Genomic DNA, 23,396 nt, shown 5'->3' on the forward strand with positions numbered 1-23,396 from the left:
GCATAAGGGCTTCATATGAGTACACATAAAAATGATTATCCTCAGATGAGGACATCATCTGTAACATATACAGGGCACAAATTTAGCAAAATTAATGAATTCGTGATAATACTGTGAGATTAAACGGTACTGTATCATCATAATTTTTTATAAATGAATATAAAAATACATGCATGAGAGGGTTAATGCTATCAATTTAGATTCTAATCCATATTTTGACATGATTAAAACATTTTAAAGGTATTGTTATTATCTAGTAGTCAGTTCAATTTTCATAACCTCTGTCCAAATGCTATAAATGTGATACCATACAGTTCCAGACCATCTACTAATGATCTATATTATTTGCTTTAGTTATGCAGTTTTTAATACATTGCTTTCAGATTAGCCAAACATTTTCTCCCATGCTGCTTCGCAATTGATAATAGCTTCTTGTGATAACTGTCACCTATTGCTTTTCCTGCCAAATTTCCGATTTGCAGACACTCTGTGCTGCTACATGTTTGAAACCTTTTGTGATTACTGTCATGTGTTGCTGTTCTTTACTGCCAAATCTCTAACTTGTCAGAAAAACCGATCTATATTTTTTTCTTTAGGCTACTTTGTTAGTTATGTCTAATATATAATTTAATTTGCATCATAAAGCTTGAATTTATGAAGTTTTTTGAAATTTCTGGATCATCTAACCCTCAAACTACCCACAACACTAACATAATAGATTTACAATCTTTCATTGGTGGTAATACCTTTTTGTCGTTAGATCGAAACAGTGGTCTGTTGTTCAGAATTCAGTTTTCTGTGACAGTGTTTCCAGTGTTTTGATCTAAACAACTGTGGTGTTGGAAATGTGCAAAATTTAAATATTTTTGTGTTTTGTTATGATATAAAACTGTCTAGTTTGGTGAATTTTTTATTTTATTTATTTTTATCTTTTAGATTCGTACCAGAGCTGTTTCTTGTAAACAAATGACTATGGTTACTCCTCTGCATTTACTTCTCTTTGGATGTACAAGGGTTGAAGCTCTCAATAATCATGTTCAGGTTGATAGATGGTGAGTACCTCTATTATTTGTGACTCTGTCAAGCCAGTATTCATATTTGCATTCTGGATCCATAAACTTATCACAGTAAAATTTCAAATTGCTGGTTTTACTGTACTAATACACTTCTAGTTTTAAAGCATGATCAACTTAGGTGTGGGAAGAGGTTGTCTTAGGAAGTGAGGGGTTATTGTTGTATTACTTTTTTTTTTTAATTCTATAATTCAGTATTGCCAAAATTATACAGGATATGTCAAAATTATGTTAACACTTAAATGGAAAAAACATTTATTGTAATCAACATTTAGCAAAAAAAAAAAAAGGAAAGAATTTAAATGTTCATTCCAGTGTCAAGTGTTAGCATAATTTTGATATACCCTGTATTTTGAAACAGATTGTTACTAAACCAACAATCATGCCAAAATGCAAATATACAGTGAACATTAATTATTTCCTACTATAGAATTATATTTCTGCAATAAATTTTACTAACCTTAGTGTGGTGATTTATTATTGTTTGCCTGCCATCAGTTATCTTGAATCCATCTGTCACACAAAAGCACAGACTATGATCTCAAGCATACCTGGATCTACTACCCAATGTATTGGAGGTTGATTTTATGTTTGTAGGGAAAATCAGTTGCACGGTCACAAATTAAGTTAGTGTTGTTGCAGTGGATATTTGATGCAGCACATAATACTGCATAATTACCACTGTAGCTAAACTGGTGTGAATAACATGAAATTCAGTGCCCAATGTATAGTGTATGCTATTTCAAATGCACTTGTGACATACTTACACAAGCAAATTAAACAATGTTTATTGATAATATGAAACATTTTGGATAGGAAAAATAACTGTCATCATTGGTGATAACAGTATTATGTGCTGCATCATTAAATCCTTGTACCTGTTAACCATTTCAAAATTCTGTCCATTCAACTTATTGGAAACAGATTGTTACTAAACCAAAAATCATGCAAATATGCAATTTGAACATTAATTATTTCCTACTATAGAATTATTTCTGCAATAAATTTTACTAACCTTAGTGTGGTGATTTATTATTGTTGGCCTGCCCAACAATAATTTATAGTTACTTGTCCCAACATATACAGATACTGTATATGTTGGGACTACATCATTAGTAGTAGAAATAAGACACCCATGTAAATATACCTTTTATTTATCAATTCAACAGATGAAAAGTCAATGGGGAAATATCACCCTTCTATAATTCAGTATGATTTAGAAGGATTGGTAGGATCTTCCAGAACAATTTATAAACTGTTCTGATGATATTCTTGCTGAAGCATGTCAACAATACTCAAAACTACTGTGAGTAACATCAGCAGTAGATGGGGGGGGGATAGCAATGCAGTATGCCTTATAAAGCACTCCTCAGTTTTAAGACCTGAACCTCAGAGTGAGATTCAGGCCTTAAAATTGATTGAGAACAGGAATCAAACCTTGGAGATTCAGTGGCAAACTCTGAAGGAAACATTGATTGATTCTGCCAGAGAGGCATGTGGTGAGGTTGTGTGCAAAGATAAAAAAATCAGAACTCCCTGGTGGACACAGGAAGTTAAAGAGGCAGTGAAGGAAAAGAAGAAAGCATATCAAAAGTTCCTGGCAAATAAGTCAGCTTTTACTCTTACAGAATACAGAGACAAATGTAAGAAAGCTAAACAGTGTGTAAAACTAGCTAAACAAAAGTCATGGGAGGACTTTGGCAAGAATATAGAAAATAAATATCAAGAAGGTGGCAAAATATTCTGGAGGTTGTTGAAGAAGCTTAGGAATGGAGGAAAGAGTGCTGTAAAAGGAATTAGAGATGATAAAGGTGAAATGAAAACAGGAGAAAAAGATATCCTTGAAGTATGGAGTAATTACTTTGAAAAACTGCTAAATGAAACAAGCAGTGATGACAGCACAGTGATAAAAAACACTGACCAGGCATGCAGTCAGGAATACATATCCATACTTGAAGTAGAAAAAGCCATCAAAGGCTTGAAATGTGGAAAGGCAGCAGGAGTAGATGATATTCGACCAGAAATGCTGAAGTATGGTGGTATAAGAGTCTTACAGTGGCTGCACTGCATAGTTCAGAAAGCCTGGACAGAGGGACGAATTCCCGATGATTGGAGTAGAGCTCTCATAGTACCCATATATAAAAAGGGAAATAAAACTGAATGTGAGAATTACAGAGGTATTTCCCTAATGAGTGTTCCTGGCAAGATCTATGCAAGTATACTTGAGAAACGGTTGAGAAGAATTGTGGAAGAAAAGCTTGGTGAAGAACAAGCTGGATTCAGGCCAAATAGAGGCTGTCAGGATCAGATCTTCACTTTACGACAAATAGTCGAGAAAGCATGGGAATATAACAAAGATCTGTATTTAAGTTTTGTCGATTTGGAAAAGGCATATGACAAGGTGCCAAGAGAGAAGCTATTCAATACGCTGCAGTTATATGGTGTCAATGGGGCATTATATCAAGCAATACTTAGTCTTTATTTGAGTTGTGATTCAGCAGTTAGAATTGAAGGAAGTACAGGAAGATGGTTTAATGTTAAATCTGGTGTGAGACAAGGATGTACATTATCCCCTCTGTTATTCATTATCTATATGGATCACATTATGAAGGAATGTGCTATTAAACCTGATATCAAAATTGGAGATGTTAATGTCAGCTCTTTGCTTTATGCGGATGATGTTATACTTCTAAATAAATCCGCTACAAGTCTGCAAGATTCTCTGACTAAATTGAATAGCTGTTGTAATAGATATGGTATGAAGGTCAGCAATAAAAAGACAAAGACAATGAAAATAGGGAGAATCATTGAAAATGTCAACTGTGTTGTGAATGAAGAACCTGTGGAACAAGTAAAACATTTCAGCTACTTAGGCACAATTTTTACTGAAGATGGTAAACTAAATATAGAAATAGACAACAGAATCAGCAAAGCTGGTATCGTGGGAAGTCAATTGAATAAATTCATATGGAATAAGAAAGAAATTAGTCGGAACACTAAATTAGCTGTATACAAGACTGTGTTCAAACCAATTTTAACTTATGGATCTGAGAGCTGGGTCAGAAGTAAAACACTTGACCAAAGACTAGAGACCGCAGATATGAGAGTCCTGAGAAAGATTAGAGGTGTGAACAGATGGCATCAATGGCAATATCATATGAAAAATGAGGATATTAGGAAAGAACTTGACATTGTCAGCATCCAGGAATGCGTTAGCAGAGCTAATCTCAGATGGTATGGTCACTTAAATAGAATGGGAGAGGAAAGATTAGCAAAACAAGTGTTCTCTGCCAGGTTGGCAGGAAAACGACCCAGAGGAAGACCAAGATATAGGTGGATTGATACGGTACAAAGTGCCTTAGACGATAGAAATATAAGATCTGATAATGTTGGAGTCTTGACAAGTAACAGACTGATTTGGAGGAAAATTGTAGATAGGAAGTTAGTAATGATGTAAATTTTTCATGTAGTACTGTCATATCCTGTACACCCCTTGAGGGTACATGGCAGGAATTTGATGATGATGAAATTGAGGCGTTACAAGTGTGAAACACATTCTGATGTATATTAGTGATTTGTCTGGTTCTGACCAGGAATATCATTCTTACACCTGTACATGTTAACTTTTTCTCAAGTCTGTCCATTCAACTTATTGCAGATACTTGCATTAGTTCACCTTAAATTTTAAGGTGAACACACCCAGACCTCCTCTGACATTATTAAAAGCAGGAATAGAGACATGTCCAAATAGCCTTTGGTGGCTCTGTCACCTGTGTCTGGTTTGGTAGTAATGCATATGATAATAAATCTTAGTCTGCAAAGAAACCTAAATGTGTCAACTGTGAGGGAGACTGTCAGCCTGCTCATGTGAATGCCAAAGGTTGATGGATGAAAAAGATACAAAAAAATTAAAACTGAACAGTGTCTCATATCCAGATGTAAAGCCAGCCATAACAATACTTGTCCTGAAATCTTATACTGAGAAGGTGGCAACCTAAGAAAATATCAAAAGCAACACACAAACCTCTGTCTATCCCACTATCTGATGATTTCATCATACCTGAACTGTATGATTGTAAGTGCTTCTCTTTGGGGTGCATTTATTGCCAACTGATTATAGACTCACTCCTGCAACAACTCCCAAATTGATCCTGCTGAATGAAAATCTACTTGTCAAGAAAATTATGACAAGGGCATCACTGCAAGAAAAGCTACTAGGCATTTTCACAGGGGAAAAAAAGGATACTTCTGTATCCACTGAACGTAAATTAAACAGAACTGACCCTGATGTATTAGATAAGGTATTAAGTATTTTTCTAGAGAAAGAGATGGTTGCTGGCCATCCATACTTTCCAAAATCCATTGACAACCACAAGCCAAAGAAAGGTAAGTCCTCAACATCTTGAAAATCAAATAAGTCTATAGAGCCAAAAGAATAGGGGAAATTCTTACTGTCATGGATTCCAAATATCAGTGATTTCAAGGTTCTTCTGCAGAAACACAAACCCATTTCTGTTTGCGAGAAATACATTTAAAATCAGGTAAGAACCCCAGCTTAAGGCATTTTCACTGTTATTTGTAAAACTATAACTGGAGATGGGCTTGCTCATCGAGGAGAGAGATTTTATCCTTGTGAGACAACCATACTCCTTATCAGTGTGTCCAGCTTAACAGCGCTGGAAGTGATAGGTATTCACCTGTCAGTGGAAATTTTTATTACAGTATCTTCATTTATTTACTACCAGGTTTTGAGTTAATGTGGATCAAATTAATAATCTTATATTGCAACTACCTCAGCCCATACTTCTTATGGATGACTTCTCTGGACACAATGCTGTGGAGGTGGTGCTAATATGAATGTTCAAGGCCATAATATTGAGTGCTTGACAGTCATGACCTTGCTGTCTTTTCTTCTTAAAAATGGACGTATCTTCTTTCGTATGCCTATTTGCTCGTATTCTACAATATATCTTACAATCTATTTCCATACCATTCTTCTACCAATCATGCAGGATGCAAAAGATAACATGCATGGAATCAATTATTTCTCTGTAACTGCTGTGTCTTCACAGAAGTGATGTTCTCCAACATGGGCACAAGTGGAAAATTGCTCATGCTTATTGAATACATTTTCCTATCTTGCAGAAATTAATGCTGAAGCATTCAGCCAAACATTATCAATGAAGCAGTAATGTATATAACATATTGTATGTATCCAGACACCAACAACTGCAATTAAAAACCTATTTCAACTTTATTGAAAGCCATGTTGGAACCTGTACCTTACCATATCAAATTTCATAACTTTTAAATATGCTCAGACCAAAGCATATTGTTAGTCATCACACCAAAAACATTTTTGTGGATCAAGTTTACACCTTATGCAACTAGCAGAAGTTGTCTTCATCCTCTGCCTTAGTTCTTAGCCTTGTGACAGTGGTTATTGCAATCCATCTTTCACTGTTTTTGTGGTTTTCTGGTATATGATTTCCATTTTTCTATATGTTTAATTGTTTCTTTTTTGCATATTTTTCTGAATTAATCTGAATACTTGAATTTTAAAATTCATAATTTGTTTGACTATTTTTCTGTTTATTTCTAGCTTATGCTGATTGGTTGCTCACTAATTTGTTCTGGTTTTTGCTATTAATATTTCCATATTATATTTTTAGCAGATCTATTGGAAATAAAATACTTTTTTTTTTTACTTATGTCATTTTATTACATTATGTCATCTGCATGGCAGATTACATTTCTAGCAGTTTTTATTCCATTTAATTTATTATTTCATCCATTAAAATATTGAACCTCAGAGGCCTTAATGAATCACTTAGTTTAATGTCTAATTCCTTTCTTCATTTCAATTTCTAATGTTTATTTCAGTATCTTATTAACATGTTTATTATTTGTATAAATATCTTTAAGCTTTACTGTCTGTGTTTTTATTTTTTCTTTTCATTACTTACAATATCTTGTAATATACTGTAATGTTGTGTGTGTGTGTGTATATGTGTATATATATATATATATATATATAATCGAATACATTTCTTCCCACACTTGATGAAAAGTTCTTGTTAATTATCAAAAATTTTGTCTTTATTTCAATGCTGGCTAACAAATAATTATATTACTTCCAGCATTTGTGATTGCTGCATTTTCAGAAATTTTATCTTCTGTTCTTTTCTTACCAAAATTATTTCTTATATCCATACTGAAATTATTAATAAGCAATAGAAATAAATAATAAAATAAATAAATGCAGTTTATATTAAGGAAGCAACACACCATCACAAACAAGAAAAATTAATGCAAAAACTTCAATCACCTTTGCAGCTTGGAAGTTTTTGTTAAAATATATACCCAATGAAAATAATAGAAAAGAAAAGGATAAAAAACACAGATAATATAACTTGGGCAATTATATAAGACAAATCTGTAAGTAACATAGAACAAACTTCACCATTCACATTTACATCTGCCTTTCATGTCAGTTTTAGAGCTATATATCTTTCAGCTTAAGACATTGGAATATAACTTCACAGTTGGTACGTACCAGTTGTGAATTAATTGTTTATAGTCTTTTTGTTGTTTTTTTTGCTAGTATCCCTGATGGCTTATAAAACTTGTATGGTTATAATTGTTTATTTTTATTAAGCTCATTATTTATCTTAAAATGTGGCCTCAATACTGGAAGCTGACCCACAGAAACTCTTGTTTTCATAAATCTAATATATATTTTTTTATGTCAGTACTCTTGATGAACAGGCATGTCTCATAATTAAATTAAATTTTTTTTTAAAAGTCCATATGATGATAATTTAATTTTTTTTAATGTGAAAATTTAATAAATAAAACATTTTTGATATTTCTGTCTGCTGGCTGCATTTGGCCAGCATGGCCACACTTGAACCACTGTTCTAGAAACATCTATAAGAGTTGCATTCCTAAAATGTAAACATCTCATCTGTTTTCTTTGACATGGGGGGGGGGGGGGGGGGTCTTGTGACAGCCTGGAAATGTGGTATATTAAGATCTCTATAATTTTAGTGAGCAACTTTCCCTACAGCCAGATCTTTCAATTCTTAGTGGAAAGACAATATCCTGGTCATTTTACCGAGAATAGTGTTCCCTAAGGCTTTGTCTTAAGTGGGACGTCATTGATGTCAAAATCATCTCAATGAGCAACTTCCTCCCACAATAGGCAGTATCAACATACTTTGATGACGTCACAATTATCTGTCAATATTAACAGATCATATATTTTTTCTTTTAAGGCACTTTTTATATCAACCCACCTAGATCTTGGTCTTCCTCTGAGTCTTTTTCTTGACAACCTGGCAAAGACACTTGCTTTGCTAATCTTTCTCTCCCATTATATTTAAGTGACCATGACACCTGAGATTTGCTCTGCTGGTACATGCTTGAATGCTAACAATGTTAGGATCTTTTCTAATATCCTCATTTTTAATATAATATTGCCATTGATGCAATCTGTTCCCTTCCTTTATCTTTCTCAGAACTCTCATATCTGTGGTCTCTAGTCTTTTCACGTGTCTAACCCAGCTCTCAGATCCATACATTAAAATAGGTTTAAACGTCGTCTTGTATACAGCTAATTTAGTGTTTTGACTAATTTCTCTCTTCTTCCATATAAATTTATTCAGTTGACTTCCAACCATAGCAGATTTGCTAGTTCTGTTATCTATTTCCTATTTAATTTGCCATCTTCACTAAAAAAAGTGTGCCTAGGTAGCTGAAATATGTCACTTGTTCTATAGGTTCTCCATTCAGGATGCAGTTGATATTTTCAGTGTTACTGCCTATGTTCATTGTTTTTGTCTTTTATTGCTGATTTTCATATCAAATTTTTTACAATTAATTATTCAATTTAGTCAAGGAATCCAGCTGACTTGTACTGGATTTATTTAAAAGTATAACATTATCTGCATAAAGTAAAGAGCTGAGATTAACACCTCCGATTTTGATGTCAGGTTTAATACCACTTTCCTTCATAATATGATCCATATAGATGATGAATAACAGAAGTGATAATGTACATCATTGTCTCACACCTGATTTAACATCAAACCATCTTCCTGTACCTCTTTCAATTCTAACTGCTAACTTACAACTCAAAGACTAAGTATTGCTTGATATAATGTCCCACAGACACTGTGTAACTGTAGCAGTTAGAATAACTATCCTCTTGGCACCTTGTCATATCCCGTTTGCAGATCTACAAAACTTAAATACAGATCCTTGTTATTATCCCACAATTTCTCAACTTTGTCTTAAAGTAAAAATCTGTCCTGACAACCTCTATTTCCAGCTTGTTCTTCACCAAGCTTCTCTTCCACAACCCTCATCTGTTTCTCAAGTATACTTGAGAAACAGTGGAAATCCTACCAGGAACACTCAGTAGGGAAATACCTCTGTTATTCTCACATTCAGTTTTATTTTCCTTTTTATAGATGAACACTATGATAGCTCTACTCCAATCATCTGGAATTTGACCATCTGTCCAGCCCTCCTGAATTATGCAGCGCAGCCATTGTAAAACTTTTATGCTTTCTTGATTGCATGCCTGTTGAGTCTTTTCTACCACCTTGTTGATATTTCACAATTAGTATTCCATGCATCAAGGATATCTTTAACTCCAGTTTTTCTATCACCTTGATCATCTCTGATTTTTTTTTTACAGTACTCTTTCCTCTATTTTTAAGCTTCAGTTAGCTTTTAGCATATTTTGCTGCCCTCTTGATATTTATTTTCTGTATTTTTACCAAAATCTTCTCGTGATTTTTGTTTAGCTAGTTTTACACACTACTTCCCTTTCTTGACATTTGTCTTTTTTATTCTCTAAGAGCACAAGCTGACTTATTTGACAGCAGCTTACAGCATGCTTTCTTCTTTTCCTTCACTGGCTCTTTAACTTCCTCAATTCACCATGGAGTTCTGATTTTTCTATCCTGCATTTCAACCTCACTGCATGTCTCTCATTCTGAATCAATGTTTTCTTCAGGGTTTGCCACTGAATCTCACTGTTTCATTTTTTCTTTAGTAATGTTTGTGTATTTTAGTTTACAGTTGATATCTGAAAGCTGATCAACTTTGATTTGTTTCTTACATTCTCCTTTTTCAATATGAAACTCAGTTTTATCCTGCTCAACACTAAATGATGATCACTTCTAGTTTCAGATCCTCTGTACACTCTGGTGTTGTGCACCAGTGAGAAAACATCACTATCTACAATAACATAGTCAATGAGACTTTCTTATTCCTTGCCTCTTCTCTCCATGTGAATTTATGCACATTTTTATGTTGGAACATTGTGTTAGTAATAACCAGTCCATGTCCTGAGCAGAAAGCCCACAGGTATTTGCCATTATTAGCTTTTCTCTTGTTCAGGGAGCAAGAAGCCACAGTAAGAACAGGGTTGGATTGACTGATTAGTTTCAGGTTGGAAAAGGAGTAAGGCAAGGATGTTTACTTTCTCCTCACTTGTTTAGTATATATATGGAGGACATCATGCATGAAGCGTTGGATAAGCTCAAGACAGGAATAAGGATAGGAGGTAGATAGATCAGCAATCTAAGGTATGCTGATGATACAGTACTCCTTTGCAATGACATGGAAGAACTAGGACAAATTCTTGACATAATTAACAAGATCAGTAATTACAGAGGACTTCAACTAAATCCTAGCAAGACAAAGATTATGGTTCTCAAAGGAAATACAAACAGGGAAGCTCTTGAGAAACAAGTATAGCTTAATGGAGAAAGAATTGAGGAAGTCAGCAAGTTTGAGTACCTGGGATCCATTATTAATGTGAAGAATTGCTGTTCAGAAGACATCAGAAGAAGGTTAGGAATGGCTAAAACAACATTCAGAGACTTGTCTAAAATCTGGAAGGATGGATCTATTTCCATGGGAACAAAGTTGAGGATTTTGGATGCAGTTGTTTTTCCAACAGTAGCTGATGGATGTGAGACTTGGAACCTAAAGAAGTCAGATAAGAAAAAGATATCTGCTTTTGAGATGTGGTGCTACAGAAGGCTGTTGAGGATATGATATACTGAAAGGCATACAAATGAATGGGTGTTAGAAAAGATCAGTAGAACTTTAAGACTCCTTAAGGATATTGACAAAAGAAAGTTAAAATATTTTGGACACATTGAAAGGATGGAAGGAGGGCCTCTCAGAACAGTAATAGAAGGTAAAGTCCCTGGAAAAAGAGGAAGGGGTAGACCATACAGTTGTTCCACACATGATCCATCCAGTGAGATGGATGGATCGTGTGTGTGGAACAACTAATCTTCAGAGAGTTAAGATCTCCAGAAAAGCAAACAACAGGACTACACAGCGAGGCCCAGTGTGGCACATCACTGAGCATCGGAGTGACCATACGACATCAGTGGATGTCCAGTGAACATATAGATAGATAGCTTTTCTCCAAATTTTACTAAAATATTCTTGCATGTCTGACAATCATTTCCTACTCTCCTATTTAGATCCCCAACAAGAGTAGGCTTTTTCTTTGTGTCGGTTGCTTTCTCTAAAGCCTCAAAAAATTCCTTCACTTCTTTCTTAGTAGAACCTTCTGCATCATCATAGGCACAAATAATTCTCATTGTCCAGTTCCCCATTCTGATAATTTCCCTGCATCACTTTACTCATCTTGCCTACCATTCCAGAAGTTTATCCTCATATTTCTGGTATCTTGCTTTCACCAGGGGGTGCTTAAGGGTCAAAGCTGTATAACTGAGAGGAGACCTCCACATAGCCTTTAAAGGAATGCAGAGAACCGACCAGGGCTTCTGACCTAATGTCCAATCCTCACCTTCTCGTGGTGCACCCTGTTGGGTATCTACTTTGATACTGAACGAACGAGGATGGGCTGGCAATTTGGGATTTAGCCGACCAAATTGTATTCTTATTGGTTAAACCAAAATAAAAAAATGATGGTACAACATGACAAAATTTCATGCCGGCTGGGGCGTCGCCCGGTTAAACAAGGCCCCCGTTGTTTTCGCCAGGGAACCAGGGCGAACAGCGAAAAGTCAGCTACTGGAACAAATCTGAAAACAAACCCCAACTCAACATCACCAGAGTTAAAGATCGGTACTATCAACGTAAGAAGCCTGAATGGCAAAGAAATGGAGCTAGCTGAGGAATTAGATAAGTACCAGATCGACATAATAGGGGTGACTGAAACAAAAAAGACCAATACTGGTGAGATCTTTCTGAGCAATAAATACAAAATGTTATATTCAGGCAATAACAATCAAGGAAAAGAAGGAGTAGCCATAGTATTCAACACAAAATACGAGGCTAATCTTCTTGAATGGCAGTCAGTCTCAAGTAGAGTAATGTGGGCAAATATGAGAATGGGGAACTGGACAATGAGACTTATTTGTGCCTATGGTCCCACAGAAGGTTCTACTAAGGTAGAAGTGGAGGAATTTTTTGAGGCTTTAGAAAAAGCAACTGACACAATGAAAAAGGAAAAGTTGGTCCTTGTTGGGGATCTAAATAGTAGAGTAGGAAATGATTGTGAGACATACAAAAATATTTTGGGAAAATTTGGAGAAAAGAGCAAAGCTAATAATAATGGCAAATATCTGTTGGATTTCTGCTCAGGACATGGACTGGTTATTACTAACACCATGTTCCAACATAAAAATGTGCACAAATTCACATGGAGAGAAGAGGCTAGGAATAAGAAAAGTCTCATTGACTATGTTATTGTTGATAGTGATGTTTTCTCCCTGGTGCAGGACACCAGAGTGTACAGAGGATTTGAAATTGGAAGTGATCACTATTTAGTCTTGAGCAGGATAAAATTGAATTTCATATTGAAAAGAATAACATGTAAGAAAGTTTTAAAGCGAATAAAAGTTGAGCAGCTCTCAGATGTAAACTGTAGACTAAAATACAGGAATATTATTGAAAAGAAAATGAAAGAGTTTGAGAACAGCAATCAAACCTTGGAGATTCAGTGGCAAACTCTGAAGGAAACATTGATTGATTCTGCCAGAGAGGCATGTGGTGAGGTTGTGTGCAAAGATAAAAAAATCAGAACTCCCTGGTGGACACAGGAAGTTAAAGAGGCAGTGAAGGAAAAGAAGAAAGCATATCAAAAGTTCCTGGCAAATAAGTCAGCTTTTACTCTTACAGAATACAGAGACAAATGTAAGAAAGCTAAACAGTGTGTAAAACTAGCTAAACAAAAGTCATGGGAGGACTTTGGCAAGAATATAGAAAATAAATATCAAGAAGGTGGCAAAATATTCTGGAGGTTGTTGAAAAAGCTTAGGAATGGAGGAAAGAGTGCTGTAAAAGGAATTAGAGATGATAAAGGTGAAATGAAAACAGGAGAAAAAGATCCTTGAAGTATGGAGTAATTACTTTGAAAAACTGCTAAATGAAACAAGCAGTGATGACAGCACAGTGATAAAAAACACTGACCAGGCATGCAGTCAGGAATACATATCCATACTTGAAGTAGAAAAAGCCATCAAAGGCTTGAAATGTGGAAAGGCAGCAGGAGTAGATGATATTCGACCAGAAATGCTGAAGTATGGTGGTATAAGAGTCTTACAGTGGCTGCACTGCATAGTTCAGAAAGCCTGGACAGAGGGACGAATTCCCGATGATTGGAGTAGAGCTCTCATAGTACCCATATATAAAAAGGGAAATAAAACTGAATGTGAGAATTACAGAGGTATTTCCCTACTGAGTGTTCCTGGCAAGATCTATGCAAGTATACTTGAGAAACGGTTGAGAAGAATTGTGGAAGAAAAGCTTGGTGAAGAACAAGCTGGAACAAACCAAATAGAGGCTGTCAGGATCAGATCTTCACTTTACGACAAATAGTCGAGAAAGCATGGGAATATAACAAAGATCTGTATTTAAGTTTTGTCGATTTGGAAAAGGCATATGACAAGGTGCCAAGAGAGAAGCTATTCAATACGCTGCAGTTATATGGTGTCAATGGGGCATTATATCAAGCAATACTTAGTCTTTATTTGAGTTGTGAGTCAGCAGTTAGAATTGAAGGAAGTACAGGAAGATGGTTTAATGTTAAATCTGGTGTGAGACAAGGATGTACATTATCCCCTCTGTTATTCATTATCTATATGGATCACATTATGAAGGAATGTGGTATTAAACCTGATATCAAAATTGGAGATGTTAATGTCTGCTCTTTGCTTTATGCGGATGATGTTATACTTCTAAATAAATCCGCTACAAGTCTGCAAGATTCTCTGACTAAATTGAATAGCTGTTGTAATAGATATGGTATGAAGGTCAGCAATAAAAAGACAAAGACAATGAAAATAGGCAGAATCATTGAAAATGTCAACTGTGTTGTGAATGGTGAACCTGTGGAACAAGTAAAACATTTCAGCTACTTAGGCACAATTTTTACTGAAGATGGTAAACTAAATATAGAAATAGACAACAGAATCAGCAAAGCTGGTATCGTGGGAAGTCAATTGAATAAATTCATATGGAATAAGAAAGAAATTAGTCGGAACACTAAATTAGCTGTATACAAGACTGTGTTCAAACCAATTTTAACTTATGGATCTGAGAGCTGGGTCAGAAGTAAAACACTTGACCAAAGACTAGAGACCGCAGATATGAGAGTCCTGAGAAAGATTAGAGGCGTGAACAGATGGCATCAATGGCAATATCATATTAAAAATGAGGATATTAGGAAAGAACTTGACATTGTCAGCATCCAGGAATGCGTTAGCAGAGCTAATCTCAGATGGTATGGTCACTTAAATAGAATGGGAGAGGAAAGATTAGCAAAACAAGTGTTCTCTGCCAGGTTGGCAGGAAAACGACCCAGAGGAAGACCAAGGTATAGGTGGATTGATACGGTACAAAGTGCCTTAGACGATAGAAATATAAGATCTGATAATGTTGGAGTTTTGACAAGTAACAGACTGATTTGGAGGAAAATTGTAGATAGGAAGTTAGTAATGATGTAATTTTTTCATGTAGTACTGTCATATCCTGTACACCCCTTGAGGGTACATGGCAGGAATTTGATGATGATGATGATGATGCTTTCACCCCTCCCCCCTTTTGCATTTCGATAGTTCTTCTGCAGCCACTCATGTTTTCTATTCCAGATGTCTACTTTGAGGCACACTGCAGGAATGTGCCTCAAAGTAGACATCTGTTCTCTGTTTTCTTTTATTCTCTATCATTGGTATCTTGTACATTGGAAATTAGTCCATATTAAATCTTCTCATTCCTAGAAAAGGATAACAAATGTACCACCATGTAATTCTTTCTAAAGTAATGGAGAAAACTGTTTGTATTCAACATCTGTGCTATGTAGAAACTTCTCAGTTAATAACTGTTATGAATTCCACTTCTGTCAATTAACAGATCTTGCCCTTCCATCTCTTTCATATAGACATTGAGTTTCTGCCTTTCTTTCATTTTCTACAAATATTTCTTTCTGTAGTGGCATTGGAATTTAGCTTACTACTTGGGTTTAAGTGGGGTTATAGATACTATTTACTATAGTAAATAGTATCCATAATTCAATTATATCTTCTACTGCTCATCTCACTTTTCCCAGTTACATACTGATTCCGAGATATTTCCAGTTTGAAATATCCTTCTCTTTTTATTCTTTTATAATTAAAATCAATTGTCCCATTCTTTCAAATTCATTGACTATGTTACTCTCTTAATAAAACCAAATATGTAAAGCCATCATATATTCATACTTTTGCATATTAGGATTTCATCACACTTGTGAAAGTATGGTCTAGAAAATTGTTTATCTTGAGTAGTTCATTTGATTACTCATGACAGTATCACTATCTTGAGTTACCATAATAAGTTTTTTAATACATATATAAAGAGGGAGGATCTGAGAGCTGGGTCAGAAGTAAAACACTTGACCAAAGACTAGAGACCGCAGATATGAGAATCATAGATTGTATGTTTTTTTTTTTTTTTTTTTTTAATTTGATTTTTTATGGTTCAAAGACATCAAGTGTCGTACTGCTCCAGGGCACAGGTCACAGCAGTACATATGGTAATTGGTTAGTAGGACAATCACAAACATCCATGCCCTTGGCAGCAGTTCTTCAGCCTCTTGGCTGGAGAGAGGATACACTAACCCAATCAGGCTAGCTCATAGATTGCATGTAACCATCTGTTAAGATCTTAAGTGGTGGCAAGAACTCATGATAGATGCTTAATGGAGTGAAACAGCTGTTGTGTCGTTCCCTATTCTTAATGTGCCCTTTCTTATCTCTATCACAACTACATATATATTATAACTCTAACTTCTGTCCCACACTTATTATTTCCAGGTTAATCCCTTCTTATCAATAACACTACTGGTCAAATCCCTGATAAGAGTGAAGCTGTTGTTTTGTGAGACAAAGAAATGCAAATGGTGGATGCCAATTTCTTTGTCTCAGCACTGGTTCTATCTCCCTCTTCAACAGAGAAAATTTATTTGTATACGCTGCACCACTATGTAGGACCAAGAAGATAGAACACAGTCAGCATTCACTCTTCTCAGCTATAAATTTACAATTTGCAGTCATGACCTTATATTATACAGTTTCCCGCACTTTTGTGGTTCGTTATATTTTGCGAGCAAGTGCAGTAGGATCTATTACAGGCAAGACAGCATTCACATTAAAACAAAACATTTTAATTACGGTTAGAATTCATATATTACATGGAGAAGCACTTAGATAATCATTCAACTAAATTATATATACAGCCTTAACACTCTTACATACAGTAATTATCCCTATTCATGAATTTCTATCTTTGAAACAAAATTACTAACATTTAATCACCTAGTCTCAATTCTCTACTCTGATCACTTATATTTTACTCTTAATACTTATCAAATTCCATTCATGATTCTCTTTAACAATCCTATTCAAATTCTACATATAACTCAGATTTAAATAAGAACATTCGTAATTCACTCTCTGTCAAGTTACATTTATGAGACACTATTAAATTTCCTTCTAAATTTATCAGCAACAGTTCAAAGAAATGCCTCTTAGCACACACGTTATTTACTTTTGTTGCAGTCATGAACAAAAGTTTCACCTTACCAATTTCCTGGATATTCTACTTTGGCCACTTCAATTCTTTCGTCAGAACAACTACCTTATATGATCGCTTTTCTTCACACTTCCTCGGGATTTTCTATACGATTTCCCTCTATACTTCAACTGGAATTATTCTGTAGTTTTCTACTATCAGGATGCTGGGCTTTTGTTTCTGACTGGTAAGTTCTCTTGGTCATTCGGTCGTAACTTCCACGAACAAAGGAAACCCACGTGGAGGCTCCATAACAGCCGGACTTCCGTGGCACAGGAATACAGCAGGAAAACGTCTAAAAGCCTTGCTCGTAGCATTACATCCCCTTTTAAACACCACGCCGTTTCTCTCTTTCGTCATTGTTGTGTACATCATGCTTTCACTACGTCACGCGGCACCTAGCACCACTCGCGGAATCCTTTCGTAACTCTCGTAGCATTATGGTGGGGGTGGGGGGAAGCACCATGCTACATAACAGATATACTAGTACATTCACCACGTGTCTAAGAAGTTGGCCGTTTCACATTTAGGTTATTATTTCTTACTCAGCCAATGGGTAGTTGTTCACATATCAATTCAGACTAAGCAACTATATAATAATAATACAATGAGATTTCGCAATACTAATAAATAAGATATATAAAAACTAAATTATGAATTCGATGCAGTGCTTCTTAATTTCTGATGAATTATTTTTCTCAAGAAAGTGATAACAATGTTAAGTCCTCCGACTTAACACAGCACTGAGAAAGGATTAAATATAGCATACAATTCTTCCAATATTTCTTCTGTCACGGTGACATCTTCAGGGAGCACAATATTATGAGACTTGACACACACAAAGTCACAAAACTAAGTGAATTACATGGATGAAAGGCTAGAGTCCTAACTAGATTGATATCCTCTGTGGGCACCTGTTGGCAACCTAGGATGTAAACTGGGATCTCCAAGTTTTAGTGTTTCCCATATTTTGGGAAGTTTTATGCAACCATACGTATTCCAGTTAAGCTGAATTTTGAGAGCAGCTGCAGATTCTAAAGACAGTCTTTCTCTTCTAAATTTGCTGTGATAGAGCCATGGTAATCTTTTTCCAATTGATTCTATGGACTATATCCAAAACATAGTCTACAAGACCCCATTGACCATAGTCGTGACAAATGTTATTTTATGTTCTACCATACAGATGGTGGCTGATCTTCCTGTCACAAAGATCAGCCTTTTTTTTTTTTCAGTGCTATATCATTCCATTAAGCATCTAATGAGTTGTATAGAGCAGTGCTTCCCAAACTTATCGATGTCAGGCCCCCTTTTAGAAAAAATTAAAATATTCCCCCCCCCCTCGAAAAAAAATCATAATATAGACATATATTATTATAATATTTATTGTGTTTATATTCAGTACAAAACATACACAGCAAATATTGCAAAAATCAAATGCAAATATTACATTTTTAGCATCTTACATACACATTTGACATGGCACATTATCTCATATTTTTATATAGTTAGATATATTGTTATTGTACATTGGCAGTACAAGCACATGAAACATAAAATGATTAGTAATTAAGAAAGAATTAAAAACATAAAAAAGAAGTTTAATAACAATTTAATGTGATGGATGTGTTTCAATACTGCTACACAAAAAGTCGATATCAGGTGAAATATTTGAAACTGCAATTCTTAGATTTCTGCTTTGAAATGAAACTTATATGAATAAGCATATAATTAGTAATATTCATTAAGCACCGAAATACGCAAGAAGCAAAATTTGTCAACCAACACCAATATGTGATTTTTCATCATCATCCTTAAATTCCTGCCATGTACCCTCAAGGAGTGTACAGGATATGATAGTACTACATGAAAAAAATAACATCATCACTAACTTCCTATCTACAGTTTTTCTCCAAATCAGTCTGTTACTTGTCAAGACTCCAAAATTATCAGATCTTATATTTCTATCGTCTACGGCACTTTGTACCATATCAATCCACCTATATCTCAGTATTCCTCTAGGTCGTTTTGCTGCAAACCTGGCAGAGAACACTTTTTTGCTAATCTTTCTTCGCCCATTCTGTTTAAGTGGCCATACCACCTGAGATTAGCTCTGCTAACGCATTCCTGGATGCTGACAATGTCAAGTTCTTTCCTAATATCCTCGTTTTTAATATGATATTGCCATTGATGCCATCTGTTCACGCCTATAATCTTTCTCAGGACTCTCATATCTGCGGTCTCTAGTCTTTGGTCAAGTGTTTTACTTCTGAACCCAGCTCTCAGATCCATAAATTAAAACTGGTTTGAACACTGTCTTATATACAGCTAATTTCTCTCTTATTCCATATGAATTGATTCAACTGATTTCATACCATACCAGCTTTGCTGATTTTGTTGTCTATTTCTATATTTAATTTACCATCTTCACTAATAATCATACCTAAGTAGCTGAAATGTTTCACTTATTCCACAGGTTCTCCATTCATAACACAGTTGACATTTTCAACAATTCTACCTATTTTCATCATCTTTGTCTTTTTAATGCTGACCTTCATACCATATCTATTACAACAGTTATTCAATTTAGTCAGGAAATCTTGCAGACTTGTAGCAGATTTATTTAGAAGTATAACATCATCCGCATAAAGCAAAGAGCTGACATTAACATCTCCAATTTTGATATCATGTTTAATACCACTTTCCTTCATAATGTGATCCATATAGACAATGAATAACAGAGGGGATAATGTACATCCTTGTCCCACACCGGATTTAACATTAAACCATCTTCTTGTACTTCCTTCAATTCTAACTGCTGACTTACCACTCAAATAACAACTAAGTATTGCTTGATATAATGCCCCATTAACACCATATAACTGTAGCATATTAATTGCTTCTCTCTTGGCACCTTGTCATATGCCTTCTCCAAATCGACAAAACTTAAATACAGATCTTTGTTATATTCCCATGCTTTCTCGACTATTTGTCGTAAAGTGAAGATCTGATCCTGACAGCCTCTTTTTGGCATGAATCTAGCTTGTTCTTCACCAAACGTTTCTTCCACAATTCTTCTCAATCGTTTCTCAAGTATACTTGCATAATCTTGCCAGGAACACTCAGAAGGGAAATACCTCTGTAATTCTCATTCCGATATAATTTGATATAAAAAGGGAAATAAAATATTCAGTTTTATTTCCCTTTTTATATATGGGTACTATGAGAGCTCTATTCCAGTCATCAGGAATTTGTCCCTCTGTCCAGGCTCTCTGAACTATGCAGTGCAGCTACTGTAAGTCTTTTATACCACCATACTTCAGCATTTCTGGTTGAATATCACCTACTCTTGCTGGCTTTCAACATTTTAAGCCTTTGATGACTTTTTCTACTTCAGGTATGGTTATGTATTCCTGACTGCATGCCTGTTGAGTGTTTTTTACCACTGTGCTGTCATCACTGCTTGTTTCATTTAGCAGTTTTTCAAAGTAATTACTCCATACTTCAAGGATATCTTTTTCTTCTGTTTTCATGTCACCTTTATCATCTCTTACTCCTTTTACAGCACTCTTTCCTCCATTTCTAAGTTTCTTCAACAACCTCCAGAATATTTTGTCACTTCTTGATATTTATTTTCTATATTCTTGCCAAAGTCCTCCCATGACTTTTGTTTAGCTAGTTTTACACAGTGTTTAGCATTCTTGCATTTATCTCTGTATTCTCTAAAAGCACAAGCTGACTTATTTGCCAGGAACTTTTGATATGCTTTCTTCTTTTCCTTCGCTACCTCTTTAACTTCCGGTGTCCACCATGGAGTTCTAATTTTTCTATCCTTGCAGACAACTTCACCACATGCCTCTCTCTCTCTCTCTCTCTCTCTCTCTCTCTCTCTCTCTAGCTGAATCAATCAGGGCTTTCTTCAAGGCTTGTCACTGAATCTCCAAGGTTTGATTCCTGTTCTCAAACTCTTTCATTTTTTCTTCAATAATCTTTGTGTATTTTAGTCTACAGTTCACATCTGAGAGCTGCTCAACTTTTATTCGCTTTAAAACTTTCTTACATGTTATTCTTTTCAATATGAAATTCAATTTTATCCTGCTCAAGACTAAATAGTGATCACTTCCAATTTCAAATCCTCTGTACACTCTGATGTCCTGCACCATGGAGAAAACATCACTATCAACAATAACATAGTCAATGAGACTTTTCTTATTCCTTGCCTCTCTCTCCATTTGAATTTGTGCACATTTTTATGTTGGAACATGGTGTTAGTAATAACCAGTCCATGTGCTAAGCAGAAATTCAACAGATATTTGCCATTATTATTAGCTTTGCTCTTTCTCCAAATTTTTCCAAAATATTTCTGTATGTCTGACAATCATTTCCTACTCTGCTATTTAGATCCCCAACAAGGACCAACTTTTCCTTTTTCATTGTGTCAGTTGCTTTCTCTAAAGTCTGAAAAAATTCCTCTACTTCTACCTTAATAGAACCTTCTGTGGGACCATAGACACAAATAAGTCTCATTGTCCAGTTGCTCATTCTGATATTTGCCCACATTACTCTACTTGAGACTGCCTGCCATTCAACAAGATTAGCATTGTATTTGGTGTTGAATAATATGGCTACTACTTCTTTTCCTTGATTGTCATTGCCTGAATATAACATTTTGTATTTATTGCTCAGAAAGATCTCACCAGTTTTTGTCTTTTTTGTTTCAGTCACCCCTATTATGTCGATCTGGTACTTATCTAATTCCTCAGCTAGCTCCATTTCTTTGCCATTCAGGCTTCTTATGTTGAACTAGAGCAGATGGGGTTGGATATTAGATTAGTGCATTGGATTGGAGACTGGCTATCTGATAGGTATCAAGTTGTGTATGGGGGTGTGATATCCAGAAAAATAAAGTCACTAGTGGAGTGGCTCAGGGGTCTGTTTTAGGGCCATTACTATTTAACTTGTATATTAATGATATTGGCGAAGATTTGGATGGAGATATTCAGTTGTTTGCAGATGATGCAAGGTTGGGACGAACCATAAAGAGTAGTGAAGATGTTGTGGCCTTGCAAGAAGACTTGAATAAATTGAGTGATTGGGCAAGCAAATGGGGATGCGAGTTCAATGTTGCAAAATGTAAGGTTTTATAATTTGGAAAACAAAGATGGTATGCTTGGTGAGAATATATTGTTTGAGGTAGAGGAAATAAGAAATCTGGGGGTGATTGGGGATAAGGATCTAAAATTTAGGGGACACATTGCCAAAATTGTGAAGACAACACAAAGACTTCTGGGAATGATGTGGAGGACACTGACATGTAGAAGTAGGGAGATTCTTGTTCCATTGTATAAGGCTTTGATTAGGCCACATATGGACTATTGTGCCCAGATTTGGTCACCTGGTTTTCAGAAGGATGAAGAGATGTTGGAAAGGGTCCAAAGGCGACTGACTAAGGTAGTTTCTGACTTCTGGAATGTTGAGTATGAGGAAAGATTGAGAAGATGTAATTTGCAGAGTCTGGTGGAGAGAAGGAAGAGGGGAGATATGATAGAGACCTACAAGTTGGTAAGGGGTTGTTATAAGATCAATGGTGGAGAAGTTCTACAGAGAATAGTGGGAGATCAGGGGAGAACCTGAGGTCATCTCTGGAAACTGTATAAAGAGGGTGTGAGGGAGTGAGAGGCAGGTTTTTTTTTTTTTTTTTGTGCAGAGTTGTGAATGATTGGAATGCCTTGCCTGAGAGTGTGGTGTCTGCAAGAAGTTTGAGTGTGTTTAAGACATGGTATGATGAGATGTATGTGTGATAAAAGGACCTCCCAGATAAGTCTTTGACTCCGTTGAGGTCTTGGGAAATAATAATAATAATTAACTCTGGTGATGTTGAGTTGGGGTTTGTTTTCAGATTTGTTCCAGTAGCTGACTTTTCGCTGTTCGCCCTGGTTCCCCCTGGCGAAAATATTGGGGGCCTTGTTTAACCAGATGGTGCCCCAGCCAGCATGAAATTTCAGCATGTTGTACCATCATTTTTTATTTTGGTTTAACCAATAAGAATACAATTTGGTCTGCTTTTTTTTTCCATTAAAAAAATAATAAATAATAAAAATTAAATACGTTTCTTTTAAGATAAAAAAAAATCTACTTAGTCTTAAAACATTTTCAATTTGTTTTCATTATTTCACGGCCCCCCTCAACAAAACGTATGGCCCCCAGGGGGCCGCG

General features: G+C 35.5%; 1 protein-coding gene across 1 annotated transcript in view; it reads left to right on the forward strand.

Annotated features, from left to right (window-relative positions):
- LOC150092745 (ATP-dependent RNA helicase A-like) overlaps positions 1-23,396 on the forward strand; it is a 337,554-nt gene that overhangs the window by 308,505 nt on the left and 5,653 nt on the right. The window contains 1 exon segment of the mRNA XM_090414778.1: positions 937-1,052. Coding sequence (XP_090270904.1) covers positions 937-962 — 26 coding nt within the window. The 3' untranslated portion in view covers positions 963-1,052.

The sequence above is a fragment of the Typopeltis vanoorti genome, chromosome 25 (genome assembly GCF_054136105.1).
Source record: "Typopeltis vanoorti isolate ZY-2024b chromosome 25, IOZ_Tvanoo_1.0, whole genome shotgun sequence".
Taxonomy (NCBI): Eukaryota; Metazoa; Arthropoda; class Arachnida; order Uropygi; family Thelyphonidae; genus Typopeltis; species Typopeltis vanoorti.